At 32.2% G+C, this 15,238-nt stretch overlaps 1 protein-coding gene across 2 annotated transcripts in view; it reads right to left on the reverse strand.

Annotated features, from left to right (window-relative positions):
• The window catches only part of LOC134725804 (uncharacterized), a 145,342-nt gene that overhangs the window by 74,585 nt on the left and 55,519 nt on the right, over nucleotides 1-15,238 (reverse strand). For both annotated transcript variants that reach the window (XR_010108602.1, XM_063589972.1), the window contains exons 24-31: nucleotides 13,891-14,100; nucleotides 12,889-13,134; nucleotides 11,468-11,719; nucleotides 5,321-5,536; nucleotides 3,556-3,770; nucleotides 2,775-3,012; nucleotides 919-1,077; nucleotides 446-604 (exon numbers count right to left, since the gene is read on the reverse strand). Coding sequence is in view for 1 of the 2 variants with exons in the window: in XM_063589972.1 (XP_063446042.1) it covers nucleotides 446-604; nucleotides 919-1,077; nucleotides 2,775-3,012; nucleotides 3,556-3,770; nucleotides 5,321-5,536; nucleotides 11,468-11,719; nucleotides 12,889-13,134; nucleotides 13,891-14,100 (1,695 nt within the window). In the remaining variant the exon portion in view is untranslated. The remainder of the gene's footprint in view (nucleotides 1-445; nucleotides 605-918; nucleotides 1,078-2,774; nucleotides 3,013-3,555; nucleotides 3,771-5,320; nucleotides 5,537-11,467; nucleotides 11,720-12,888; nucleotides 13,135-13,890; nucleotides 14,101-15,238) is intronic.

The raw sequence follows: 15,238 nt of genomic DNA on the forward strand, positions 1-15,238 counted from the left end.
TATGATCATAGTAGTGCCAAATATCTCAATAGTTTTAGCCTTCAGTTTTTTATGATCATACACATGTACATCTTTTCTCACCTTGCAATTACTTATTCCATTAGTGTTTTGTTTACTGGATTTCTGATTCTTATTTCAAAATTTGGTTTACCATTGACAATTTTGAAGAATGGTTGGAACTGGATTGTTTTCTGTTTCATGAGGTCCAACCGATCAATAAACATGTTGAATGGACCATGAAATGAAATCTAGTTTGCTTGAAGATCAGATTTGAATATCAAACTTTTGAAAAGACTAAAACTGCATGAAAAATTTCTAGACCCTTGCTTTAGACCATGATAAAAAAAGCTTTGACCTTGTTCCTTGAATCGTAACAACAATAGCTGTCATTGCTGTTATAAAGCACTGCACTTAAAATGGTCAATTTGATTTAAAATAAACATACTTTTACACTGTGTTTGGTTGACAGCACCACGTATCTCTGTTTCTGTATTAACTGGACATTTTTCACAAGTTGTACTGTTGACAAAATATGTGTCTAATGGACATGGTTTACATGGGGGAAATCCACTCGAGGAATAGTGTCCTGAACTACAGGATAAAACTGGAAAGAAATAATCAGATAATAATTAGTCTTCTTGAGTCATTTAAAATATATCTTAACAAAGAAATGGCCTGTCTTTCACAATAAACCTATTTCAACTAAAACTGTTGGCAAGTATACTGGATTGTTCATGGCTAACAATCAATCTAAGTTGTTAAATTTTGGTTAAATGCAAGTCATGAGTTTCAGAAGCTTTTTTCACATTCAAATTTGAGTAAAACTATTTAACATATTGAATCATTAATAATCTGTTAACCAACTCATTAAGAAAATATTAGCTTTCAAGACAGTAAAAACATATGTAAAGGCAATACCTGTACAAGATGCAGGAAAAACATTTCCTTTAGTATATGAAGTAGTACCAGTAGGACAGCTAATACATGTAGGAACTTCAGTCCAACTATTATAGGTTCCCACTGGGCACAAATCACAAGTGTCTTGGTCTGTTATGTAAGTTCCTTCTGGACAGGCCACTGAAAACAAGAGTGGACACAAAAAACATACAAATGTCTCATCTCCTTATTCTACTGATTTTCTATATATTACCTATTTCAAACAGTTACAATACCATTATAAATTTTTATCAAAATTAACAAATATTCAGTATTTGCTATAAAGAAGAGATTTTTAGGGAGCCTGACAATATACCTATAAAAATGTTCAAGATTCAGAAACAGCATAAAATAAGCATATCAAATTTATACAATGAATTTAAAATAATATTTTTAATGTTTTAGGGATACCTTATAATTTTTCCTTTAAAAAATATATAACTTTGTCCTGTTAAAGGGGCACTAGCTGTCAATTTCATGTTCACAGTTTTGACCAATATACTCATATTTGAATTATAACATACATGTGATTCTACCGGCGGGAGTCAAAATCTCCCGTTTTTAAGACCCTCTTCTGTCCCTCCCGTTAAAATTTGAAATCTTCCGCTGTTTTTAAATGTCAACCTCGAAAAATTTTCAGTAGAAATTTTTGTTTACCAAATTGATACTGTGAGGGAAAAAGTCCGAGAAACTCGAAATTGATATCGGAAAAGTCCGAGAAAAACGGAAGTTTCCTTTACCTGTTTTGATGTCAAAAGGTAAATAGCCTCGAGTTATCTATTAAAGGATTAGACGGTATATACAGCAATAAAAGAGTATTGGCAATTACCTGGTGATCAACTAGCAAGTTTAAGATACATGCCTGGATGATTAAAAGTGAAATTCTGACAATGGATTAATTAAAGTTGTATAAACAACGACTTTTTTTGTGATGCTGTTAAAAACATTGAAGAGTTATATTACTTAACCTCAAGACAAATATCTTAATGAACTCAAATATGATATGTATGCCTACTACACTTGTTGCAAAGCTGACTATGGTGACCCTTATGACTTGACCAAACATATGGAGACAGAAAACCCACCAGAAAGCTCACAACTCTATCAATTCTACACCACAGTTCAGTTAGTGGTACCAAAATTGACAATGAAGCATAAGCAGAGATACTTTTTACCAATTATATATGATGGCTGATCACTTTTTCTTGAACTATATATATGATAAATAAATATTTAAAAACCCCTTATCTACTATTTCTATCAAGTAAAAATGGCTGTGGAGTCATAGAATCATTAACAAAAAAGGAAAATATTCAGTTTAAACACCAAAAAACCATTGCGTACGTTGATAAAAATGTCGATAAAAAAACTCCAGTTATGAGGCCCAAACTCCAGCTGAAAATTCCCAAATCTCCAGTTGTGACATGACAACCCTGTCACATGTCTGTTATAACAACGTAAACATTTATGCAAATTATTAAAAGTCTTAATTATTTACCTTTGTTTCACTTTCAATGTTAACATTCTTTTCCTTTAAATGACTGATTCATGCGTTATCTATTTCTAGCTAAGAGTTCAAATTGAAGTTCACATGATTATGGATTCAATGCGGTTGAATTATTTACTTGCAAGTGAATAATTAATCTTCAATATTTCTTAGCTTATTTTGTCAAAAGTGAACCATACTTGTTGCTAAAAACAAATAATTATTTCACTATTTCACTTTCAGTAATGATTGAACAAAAAATATCCTATTTTAGATGTTTTATAACCCTCGTAGCTAGTGCCCCATTAACATATGATTTCTCTGTATTGGCATTTTATATTGACAAACTTACAGCAAAAGTCCTTTCCGCCAATATCGCCATACTTTCTACTGCCATTACAAGTAGATACTTGAGTGAAACTTAGTGAACTCCAATTGCTTTCAGCGCTGATATTTGGACATCCTGCCAAATCGGTAATGGTACCAATAGAAGAATTCACTAAGTGAACCTCAGTAAGGTTTGCACACATCTTATATTGCTCTGTTGTGAAACCTGCAGGTCCTATGGTCATAGTAAACTTGACCATCAACTGAAATGTATCTTGCAAATTCATATTGGGCAATTTCTTCAGATTACTTCACTCAATCTTACTAAAATCATAGTAAATTATGAATTAAACATGAAATAAAAGTCACTTCTAATAAGGGACAATTTTACATTAATCAAGGTGCATGACATAAAAATGATGAAAGTTTATCCACCCAAATCACATGTTTGGTGGTATTAAGCATTGTGTATAAGTTGGTTGTTGCAAATAATAGAATACAGGAACAGAAAATTTGTCAATATGCCAAATTTTCCATCAATAAAGGAACAAAATAATTAATGGAACAAAATTGAAGACTTGTAAAGCCCCCTTATTCCTACTTGACCTGTGTTTGGTAGTAATAAGCATTGTGTATAAGTTTCAACACGAGTAACCTGGCAATTATACCATGTTGACAATTAATCAAATTCTTGAAGGTCGTATGTTGACCTCTTCATTTATTTGGATGCTGTCTAGTTCATGTTTACTCCCCATGGTATAAATAATGTTAGTACCTACACTACCTCAGGACTGATAGTAACATACCTCATCACTAGTTATGTTTACGGATGAGGAAGCTATAGATAATTCCACCACCATAGTTGGAAATGATGCAGTACATGCATTCTGGATATCACCCAGAGGTGAAGGAATTAAAGCCTCAATTGCATTCTGGTAATCAGATGTACAATTGTCTGTTATATTGGAAACTGCATTGTAGGTCATATCAAAAGTCTGAATGAAGTTTGCCTGAATATAACCTAAAACAGAAAATATGTTTGTATGATCTCTAAATTTAAGACTTGCCTTTCTAAATCTCTAATACTTATCCACCCTAAAACAGAGTCTCACCTTTTTGTTATATTGATAATAAAATGCAAATGTATAAATTCAAATAACAATAAACTAAAATGCAAAATATTCAAAGTTAATGAACCATAACTGAAGCACAGGGGTCAGGGCCAAATAATCTGCACAGAAATGAGATGTACCAAGGCTAATACAACTGCATACCAAATATTATTGACCAACCTCTCCTGGTTCCTAAACTGATCTTATTAGAAATCATTACATTGTTGCATCAGCCAACACTAGAAATAGAATGCCTATGTCTTGCTTTAAAGATGGGACAAAAACTTAAGGACTCAATAAACAAAGACTTTGACCAACTATTTTTAAAAACAATTTCATTATGTCAAGCACAAGTTTAATATTTTAGATTTTTAAATTCTCTTATTAGTTTTCCTTTTAAATACATCAACTTTTTGGTAAATATAAAAGGGTGAAAAAAATTAGATATTTTTTTATGCATTCTTAATTTGTTTTGATTCAATGTCACTGATAACATCTAACTAGAGGCTCTAAAGAGCCTGTGTCGCTCACCTTGGTCTATGTGAATATTTAACAAAGGAAGCAGATGGATTCATGACAAAATTGTGTTTTGGTGATGGTGATGTGTTTGTATATCTTACTTTACTAAACAGTCTTGCTGCTTACAATTATCTCTATCTATAATGAACTTGGCCCAGTAGTTTCAGTGGAAAATGTTACTAAAAATTTACAAATGTTATGAAAATTGTTAAAAATTTACTATAAAGGACAATAACTCCTTAGGGGGTCAATTGACCATTTCCTTCATTTGACTTATTTGTAAATCTTACTTTGCTGAACATTATTGCTGTTTACAGTTTATCTCTATCTATAATAATATTCAAGATAATAACCAAATACAGCAAAATTTCCTTAAAATTACCAATTCAGGGGCAGCAACCCAACAACGGAATGTCCGATTCATCTGAAAATTTCAGGTCAGATAGATCTTGACCTGATAAACAGTTTAAACTCTGTCAGATTTGCTCTAAATGCTTTGGTTTTTGAGTTATAAGCCAAAAACTGCATTTTACCCCTATGTTCTATTTTTAGCCATGGCGGCCATCTTGGTTGGTTGGCTGGGTCACTGGACACATTTTTCAAACTAGATACCCCAATGATGAATGTGGCCAAGTTTGGTTTAATTTGGCACAGTAGTTTCAGAGGAGACGATTTTTGTAAAAGTTAACAACGACGACGGACGACAGACGACGGACGACGGACGCAAAGTGATGGGAAAAGCTCACTTGGCCCTTTGGGCCAGGTGAGCTAAAAAAAAAATAATTGCCAATTGTTTTATAACATCAGAGGAATGAGAATATTGAATGTATTTAAAATGTAATATCATTTATTTATTTTTTCACTATATAGGAAATCAAGATGTAATAATAGTAAAGAATAACCCTGTCACTCAAGTATATCAGTTGTATATTATCCTTACCTTGTGTACAAGCAGATATGATTGGACGATTCCAGTCACCACCCTTATCACATTCCATGGAAACTACACTCTTGTCGGGGCAGTCATACACATAATACCCTGAGTCACATGTTATGGTACAGACATAGCCAGTGTTTCCTATCAATCCTTTCTTTGGAGTACAAGTTTTACTACCATGCTGTGGGGTTGGTAGGTAATATGGTGAACAAGTTGATACTACAAATAATAAAAAAAACAATACGTTTGCATTAATATAATCACATAAAACTACCTAAAACTGAAGCTAAAATTTAACAATGAATCAAAATCACACAATCTTTGGACCTTTAATCAGAGACATATAATACAAGAGATTGGCAACTCGTAGTAGAGTCTATATAACGGCCAATGAAATCACTTGGCCACCGGAAGTGCTTGGGATTATGATGTGACCTGGGATGAAGGAGGATCGAGATGAGAAAATTCCGCCATTGTTGTAAAGAGAGACGATACCCTTACAGATTTGTTTTCTCGTTTATGTCAATTGCTTTCACAACTAAAGCATGTAAGTATATTCAAAAGATACATCTAACTAGTTCCACCGATTTGTTTATACTATAATGTGCTTAGATGATGATAATAATCCAATGCAGACCTATTTAAATTCGGTCCATTCAGCTTCCCCTCTTTCAATGCTGTAGAACCGGTGTGGCCCACCATTTTATTTTCATAAAACTTAGAAACTTACGATAATATATGCAATGTTATAGTGTTATTCTACTCCCGATTCTTATCCCGTTAAAATGATACTATTTTCGTTTATTTGATCAAATAGTGTTTTCATAAAATACCATCAAAGGTGATTTATTTATTTTTCACATTAATACTCAAATCCAGCTATGCGAGAACTACCTTTTTTTCATAAAACTTAGAAACTTACGATTATAAATGCAATTCCATAGTGTTATTCTTTTCCTGATTGATATCTTGTTAAAATGATACTATTTTCGTATACTTTGATTAAATAGTGTTTTCATAAAATACCATCAAAGGTGATTTATTTTGTTCACATTGAGACCCAAACCCGGCTATGCGGGACTTACCTTTTTTCATAAAACTTAGAAATTATAGAATAAATATGCATTTTAATGAGCCTGTATTTATTCCAAATGTTTTCTTGTTAAAATAAGATCAGCGGGGCATATATTTTATTACCATGGACATGTAGACATTCCCAATTTATTTCTCTTTTCTTTGTAAATTTTCCCCATCATTCTCTATACTTTATTTATTTTAGCACCCCATCATTCTCCAATCTTGATATTTTGATAAGATGTTTCCTCTTGTCCTTACTTCTCTGATTTCAAATATGCCGTTATTCCGATACTCTTTTGTATGAATGAAGGACAGTGCCAGAAAGTCACAGGACAAAAAGTCACAATTCATTTTTTCTGATTATTTTCCTTGAACAAAAAATACTTATTTCTATTCTTGAACTTTTGTATACAAACCAAATTTGTATACAAAAATTATCACAACATATCAAAGATGATCAAATAATTGTTACAAAAAACAAAATGTCAAACTGGTTTGGCACTTAAATGGCTTCATGGTGCCAATAAGTCTTTCTTTTGTACATGTATTATCAAAATTTAATAAATCTTCATTTTTCAAATATAATAACACATTTCGTAACTTTAATATGAATATATGTTTTAAAGATATTTCTCTCTATGCTGAGCCGGACTCAACTAGCTTAACCAGGTGACTGCAATCGCAATCTCGATGAATATATAACGAACACAACTTGTTTTGATAAATTGTAATTAATATATTCCACCAGAAAGGTTACAAGTAGTCAGTAGATTGGTAAACTGAAAGAAATAAAAATACAATATTTTACAATGTGTACGAATTAAATATGAAAGTTAAATACAAGATTATTAATCGAGTCAAAAACGAAAGTAGAATTTACAGTTCATTTCTCGGAATTAAATAACTTACAGTTCGTATGTATTTATAAATTACTTATCCAAATATAACGGAGTTAAACAGATTAATTTTCACAGTTTATGATTGAATCAAACGTACTTGACAGTGGTATGTCTCGATTTCCTCAGAAAGTTAAAATGTCGTCCATTTCCATGTGTTGAAAATATTGAAGCGGACGGTGTCACATAAATTATAGGTAGTCGATAAATACGGTGATTTAAGAAATCGGTCCAGTTCAATTTGTTCCGGATAAATATGAATTATGTAATAAAATTGAATATGGAACAGAATACTCTCATATATACAAACAATTATCAAAAGATTATTTCGGATTTTTTTTTGTCTTGTGATTTTTTATTCTACTAATTTTCTCTGATTTAGCATAATAAAAACCGGCAGAATGTTGTATGACATACATGTAGGAAGTAAAGTTTACAAGTAAGACAAATAGTCTATTCAACTCTATCTTTTTTTTAATTTAGAATGCCAAAGAGGAAAAGATGTAGAAATTAACAAATGGAGTTAAAAAGAGAGTAATCCTCGACCATGAACAGCTGTTGGTACCAGTATGGAGGAGACATCTGTTCCAGTTTCAATCCACACTGAAGATGGAAAGAGAATGAAAAAATATGAACGCTTAAATTTGATTGTCATGCTGTTTCTTTTTTCTAGCACCAGTGAGAGGCACAGAGCAACTGATTGCACAAGAAAATGAGATATTTGCAGTCAATGAGACACACAATAAAGATGAAGAATCTTGCCATCTCCCTTTCACTGTATGCAATTTATTACAAGTTACCATCGCTGATACATGTATATATCCTTAGCCGTACAGATACCGAAATTTGCATAGTTAAACTGTACCTGATCAGTTGCAGGGAAATGATCATAAAACTCTCAGTTATCATTGACAGTAACATTATGAATAAATGTTTGATAATAAAAATATTATTTATACCTGGAATTGTTTTTGTTCTCTCACATTTTGGTTTAGTTATTGAAAAAGGATGGAATAATGTGTAGTGATATTCTAGATATATTGTATACATAAATACACGTCCATGTTCTGATTCTCAGTCTGACTGTAATTCACGGGTGTGTTGCTGTATATATCATATTTGGAATTTTTTCTTATTATTTTGTTCATAAATAAGACAGTGAGTTTTCTTGTTTGATGTGTTAAACCTTTTTCTTAAATAGACCTTGTATAGTTGACAGTGCAATATGAATTTTGCACATTGCTTAGAGCCTTTTGGTCACCTTAAAATGTTGATGTCTGTATCATTTGGTTTCGTGTGGAGAGTTAGACATTATATTGCATATACTGTACAAAAAAAATGAATGGCATACACTCGCACATCAATATGTTAAAAAAAAAATTAAATATTTGCCACTTGACGTTAAGCAAACATCAATTAAATCAACCTGATCAACAACAAAAAAAAATGAAATATTTGCCACTGGACGTTAAGCAAGCATCAATTAAATCAGCCTGACCAACAACAAAGGAAGACACATTTTCGTGCAGTTTGTATAAAGTAAACAAAAAGGGGCAATCAAGTCAAAATGATGTTTAAATATTCACACATGTCCATGTGTGTTTCAAAATTAAAAGGAGATTTTAACTAGTCTAAAAGTAAAAAAAAAGAAGGGAAACATGTGCATTACGCTTACAATATGGTTAATCCCTTTATATTCGAGGTCAAAAGTGAGACTTATATTGCAATTTTCTATTAAATGATCATCAAATGTAAGTCCTAACAAAATACACAATCCGTGAAAAGGAGAAACCATAAATTTACCGACAATCATAAAAACAACTGAATGCAAGCTCATAATATTTCGAAAAACACAATTAGAAAACAATTTACAGACAATTATAAAAAAATCAACCCAATACAAGCCAAATTAATAATGAACCAAGGAAGTAATCATTTTTTAATGATCTATACAAATTATAAATATAAGACAAAGTATATCATGATAAACGATATTTATCAAACAAATTAAGTTTTTTTTGCTACACATTATTTAATTTTATAATTTGTAAATAATATTTTCGGAAGGAGTGTGTACACCTGTGGTGTAACTACTTCGTGTGTACCAGGTGTCAAATAAAACTCATTTTAACAGGTTGTGATTTACCTGACCATCGGATAATTCAAGCCGAATATACATGTCACACTGTGACATTATGTCTCCGAGACAGGTGTATATTTAATAGAAACCCATTATGAAACAATCAAATAAAATTAACTCTGATCCAAGACATAAAATTTATTACGTATTAATTATTTAATATCGTATTTTCAATACAATATCAAATAATGTCTCTTTTTCAATAATACAAATAATCAAAATTAAAATGACATTGAAATACATAATAACGTATGTCGGAACTAAAATTATTCAATTAATTATGTTAAATTTACACTGAAACAGTTAATTCATGCTTCAACTTCACCATTTCTTCGAGCACCTTTAATACTTTGATAAAGACTCTATTAACCACAGAAATCTCGCGAGATTTAAATCTGGCCGAGTGAAATCACGGGATTTCGCCGAGTTGCCAATCTCTTGTATTATATGTCTCTGCTTTAATTAAAGGTGATACCTAACACTACAGGGAGATAACTCTGTAAATTCAGCTAAACGTTTTAATTCCATTGTGTTGTGAAGGAAATAGTAAGCTTCTCAAAGATCAGAATATGTGTTTGTCAAACTGCTATTTAACCAGTGTAATTTTTCTGATAAAACAGTTGGTTCAATTTTTTTGAATTTTTTATATACTGAGTGCCAATGAAAACGCAACACTTTTGTTTTTCAAAAAAATCTTATAATTTTTATTTTACTTATATTAGAACTTTGTATAGTTGGTTTAAAATGACTTTTAAGACAATTGACAACAACTTTACGGTTGATTGATTTTTGGAACAAATGCGAAGTAAGGGTTATTTTGAACGAACATAAACCGAGTTCACCGCTTTTCAACATACGCACCATTTTCACGATTTTGTCATTTAAAGCTTGGCTATTGTCATGAATTTTCCCGCCCTTATTGTACGGAAACTGCAATAAACATCTGAGTAAATGCCAGGACTTTCTGACGACCAGCCACATGCAGTTTTGGGCATGATCCAAGGAAGCCTTTCACTGCCATACAATTACGAGAAGACTGATTTTGTAGCCTCTACAATAATCCAAATCATCCACAAATTCAACCAAAATGAATCATTTAATGATAAACGACATACCGGGGTACAAAAAGCAAGATACGCTCAGCCAGACCGATACATTTGGTCTTTAACATATTCGATATTGACTCTGATAGGTGTACAAAGGTCACAAGAGTTCAATGATGGTCACGGTAGATCCTTTGGAGCAATTTCAGTAAAGCACCATTTGCACAGAAATTGTTTAACAGCACCAAAGTCTTTCCTAAGTGACATCTAAACGGCTGTAAGGCGTAAATATCGAATTCTGTAGACCAAAAATCATTCGTTTTGTACCAAAAACCGTCAGTAGTGGTTACATAGACATTTGGCACCCATCTTGGCCAAAAGTCATGTGTTTCGCCCGATTTTGGTCCGATCGAGCAAGTTTTGCATCAGATTGGACATGGTTTAGACGATGAAAACTACCACCAATATCATAAAGTCAGCTTGAGTTTGATATGCGGGACAAGTGGAACAACATTCCTCGAGATCACATTAAACGTCTGGGATGATTAATTCCACGGCGCTGTCGAGATTGCGCTGCACAATGGGGTTGTAACATGTTTTGTTAGGACTGTGAGTTGATGATTCGACATTGGATGTTTCGTTTACCTAGAGCGTCTGAAAGATGACAATGAAACATTTTTGTTTGATATCGATCTACTGTTAGAATTGTTAATTTTCAAGATCAATTTATTTTGAAAGATTATCATTTCTAATATAAATTTTATTTTGTTAAAACCAAGTGTTGCGTTTTCATTGGCACTCAGTATATTTTTGTCAAAGGAGTCAAAGTAAATACTTTGTCAAAATTTAAAGAAAATTAAACGAGCCAAATTAGTTTTAGTTAAAGTGTTGGGTACCACCTTAAATTGGATAGTTCAACCAAAATCAAATCAAAAACCAAAATGGCCTACTACAAAAAAATAAATCTTCAACACAAATTTAACAAATATCGTACCTCTAACATAGATTTCAAAGTAGCATTGATCAGTATTGCCTGCTTTGTCTGTTGCTTTGACATTGACCATCTGCCTTGTGGGATTGCTGGCATCGGCTATAAATGTCTCAGGTGTGACTACTGCATCTACATTGTCTATATTGTCAGTCACCACTATCTTATTACCTACTACTGAGGGGATATTGTGACTTGTACTTTCGACATATTCTATCCTACTCAACGGACAATTTTGTATGTTAGGAGGTTTCTCATCTGTAATGAGATAAACAAACACAGTTGAAATTTAGTTCTTAAATAAAAATCTGAAAATCTAAAAATAAATGAAATAAATATCTGGACATTGCTAGATAAAACAAGTACTTTATGAATTACATAAAGGTCTTATAATCCATATTACTTTCATATTCAACATAAATTATCTCAATATTTAACTTCTACCATGTTTTGTTTATGAGAAACAGAATTTAATCACAGGAAAAATAAACTGCTTACATATAGAAATGTCATGCCTATTTGTTATTATGAAACTTGCAAATGCTCAAACCAAATATGAAGGGGGATAGGACCTTTATCAGGACTCCTGGATCAGGTGTTTTTAAGCTCAGGATTTCGGGATTGACCCTTTCGGGGTTCCGGAAACTCTTTTTTTTTAATTTCGGGATGTCTGGATTTAAATTTATTTAAACACAGGAACTCTGGTTTTCATGTTTTTACGCCTGGGATTTCAGATCAGGACCCCTCCTACCCCCCAATTGGACTTCAACTACCTTGACTAAGAACTTTAACCTGAAGAGGGACAGATGAGTGAACAGATAAAGAGACACAGATGAGTGAACAGATAAAGAGACTGATGAACAGACGACCATAGAAGGACGAATGAATGGACATAAAAATTGTGGAAACTGACAAGAAACAATTAAAGGTACATTGAGTGAGTGATGGATAGAGGGAAAACCTGTAAACCCTGTCTGCTTTTGCAGGTAGTGAACTAATAACTTATCGATTAGCCAATCTTGAAAGGCAATATAGGAAAGGTGTACTGACATTAGTAGTCTCTAAACAAATTAGCTCCTAATGGAGCTTTCGTTAGTAGAAGCCATATTAACTATGTGTATCAGTGAGAAAAATGTAAAAGCATAAAATATAGTATATATACCAATACACATAATTAACAGTGATGGTGATGTTTTATAGCCTGACCGGTTTCGGTCCAAAAAGAACCTTCATCAGAGGCAGAATGGTGGATTAATGTTTGCACCCTATTTATATAGATATGGTAACAGGCGGTTGAGTGAACCGGCAGTTTAGTTAACCAGCAGTTCAGATTTAACTGGCAGTTGAGTTAATCCGGCGGTTCAATCTTGAAACTCTGACCATTATTTCTACCATCCTTGGTGCTATATCTTGTCTAAATAACTTGCCTTCAATGAATACTTCAAAGCTACAGATCTCTTCATTATCTGCATGATCCTTGGCAGTGTACTTCACAGTAAATGGTTTTCTGTCCACTGTTAAAGTACTGTTTGCATTCACTGGTTCAATGGTTAACTCTTTAATGCTACCAGAATTATCTGACAAGTTTGGCTGTGTAAAATGTAATGATAGTTTACTGTATGCCCTCACTGTAATGTTGTCTGGGCAACCAGAGAATACTGGTTTCGTGACATCTGAAAATCATAATAATAATCTTTGTGAATCATTTCTAGTTTTGAGCTTTATATTTATAAAAATTCTATTTTTGAGATTTGAAGCACAAAAAGCTTAGATTTTAATGTCTGCGGAATCATTTATTTCTGTAAAAATTAAAACTATTCTAGATTCCTTGTCATTTATGTGCATATTGCCGAAATATTGTAAAATTACTCAATGTAGCCATAATTATTTCTGCTTAATACTGGTGGTTTCGTTTTACAGAATTTTTTATCAAGTATCTTTAAATAAGAATGAATTTTCATAGTAAGAAAGATGAAGTTATTGGAGGAAAATTATATGCCCAATGAAAGTATATGTGGTTCTTTTTTGTTCTATTTTTCCATTTTGAATCATTTATGTAATAATTTAATTTTGGATGTAACACGTCTTCTGATAGGCTGACGTTATTTTGTTATGAGCCCATAGACATAATTTAGTCATATGACCGTGACGAACGTTTTTTCATGGTTTTCTACGGTTTAAAATGGAATTTAGAATTTAATTATAAGAAATGACTATAATATTTTTTCTGTCTCTTCGAAATAACATAAAAAAATGTGGTGCACACTGTGAAATAACGCTTGTAGCGCGTTATTCAGTGTGCACAAAATTTTTTATGTTATTTCTTCATAGACAGAAAAAATATTACAGTCATTCCTTCATTGAATTTTTAAATGTTTAAAATTGTTTATTACAACAAATATCAATATATTTGATATCAATTAACTCACCAACACAACTTGGTACTTGATTATCCCAGTTTAATGAAGTGCTAGAAATGTTTTCGTTACAGGAAATCTTGGTTAAAGTATCAGGGACAAAGCCAGCTCTATCACAAGAGAAACTTATATATCCATTCTTCTGAAAATTTTGAAATGTGTTGTTCATCATCAAGTTAGCTAGGCCCCCAGCTGGATAGCCTGGGTCACTACAGGTTTCTCCTACAAAAAAAAAATGTTTGAAAAAAAATAAGACAAAAATAAGATTATTCTTAAATAAAGGGCTGCCCTTTAGCGCGTGATAGGCCAGTTGCCCTTTTAACTTGCCTTGTATGCTTTAAATGAATTTATATGATCAACTAGAAATAGTGTGAGCCCTTTCAAATACCCCCCCCCCAAAAAATAATAAATAAAAATGCACAAAAAAATTGGCACTATTAAGGTCAATAGATATAAACAATTTATCAAAGTTGCATAAAATTTTGTGAAAGTGTTAGTTATTGTCCAAAAATTGGAAAATCCCCCCTTTTTTAAGCATAAAAATTCATTACACGGAAATGTAAAATCTGAAATTTATAAAAATTGAAAGGGAGCTTACATCAATAGATATAAACAATTCACCAAAGTTTCATGGACATTGGTGAAAGCCTTTTTGAGTTATTGTCCGAAGTGTTGAAAATCCACCCTTTTTTATGAATAAAGCCCCATAAATCCAAAACTTAAAATCTGAAATTAAAAAAAAATGAAAGGGAGCTTTACACAGGGAAAAGTGTCACGCATGTTTTACGTATATTTTCAAATGTAAAACATGTGTTTGGTAACGCATGGGAAACATCTTTTTCCTACCACACATGTAAAACGCATGTTTTAAACATGCGCTATTCATGCGTTTTAGGCATGAATAATACATGTTATGTAAAACACATGTTAAAAACATGCGTTTTACGCATGAATAATACATGTTATGTAAAACACATGTTAAAAACATGTGTTATTCGTGCGTTTTACACATGAAAAATATATGTAATGTTAAACGCATGTTTCAAAACCATGCGTTAAGCATGTGTTGTAAGAAACATGTGTATAATATGCGTTTTAAATGATGCGTATAACATGTGTGAAACAAACATGCGTATAATGCATATATTTCAAATCATCCATAAAACCTTTGTCAAGTTAGCTAGTTCACATTCCATATGTTCCACAAAACCAAGACGACTTCTGTTTACTTTTGAAGGCTGTTCCCTAGACATAATCGGTTTAATTTGGACTCTGTTGGGTAGTTGTCCAATTGGCAGACATACAACATCTTTGTATGTTATTTTGACCACAAATCTCCTTTCAACAAGCAACATCAGTA

Source organism: Mytilus trossulus, chromosome 7, assembly GCF_036588685.1.
Source record: "Mytilus trossulus isolate FHL-02 chromosome 7, PNRI_Mtr1.1.1.hap1, whole genome shotgun sequence".
NCBI classification, from domain to species: Eukaryota; Metazoa; Mollusca; class Bivalvia; order Mytilida; family Mytilidae; genus Mytilus; species Mytilus trossulus.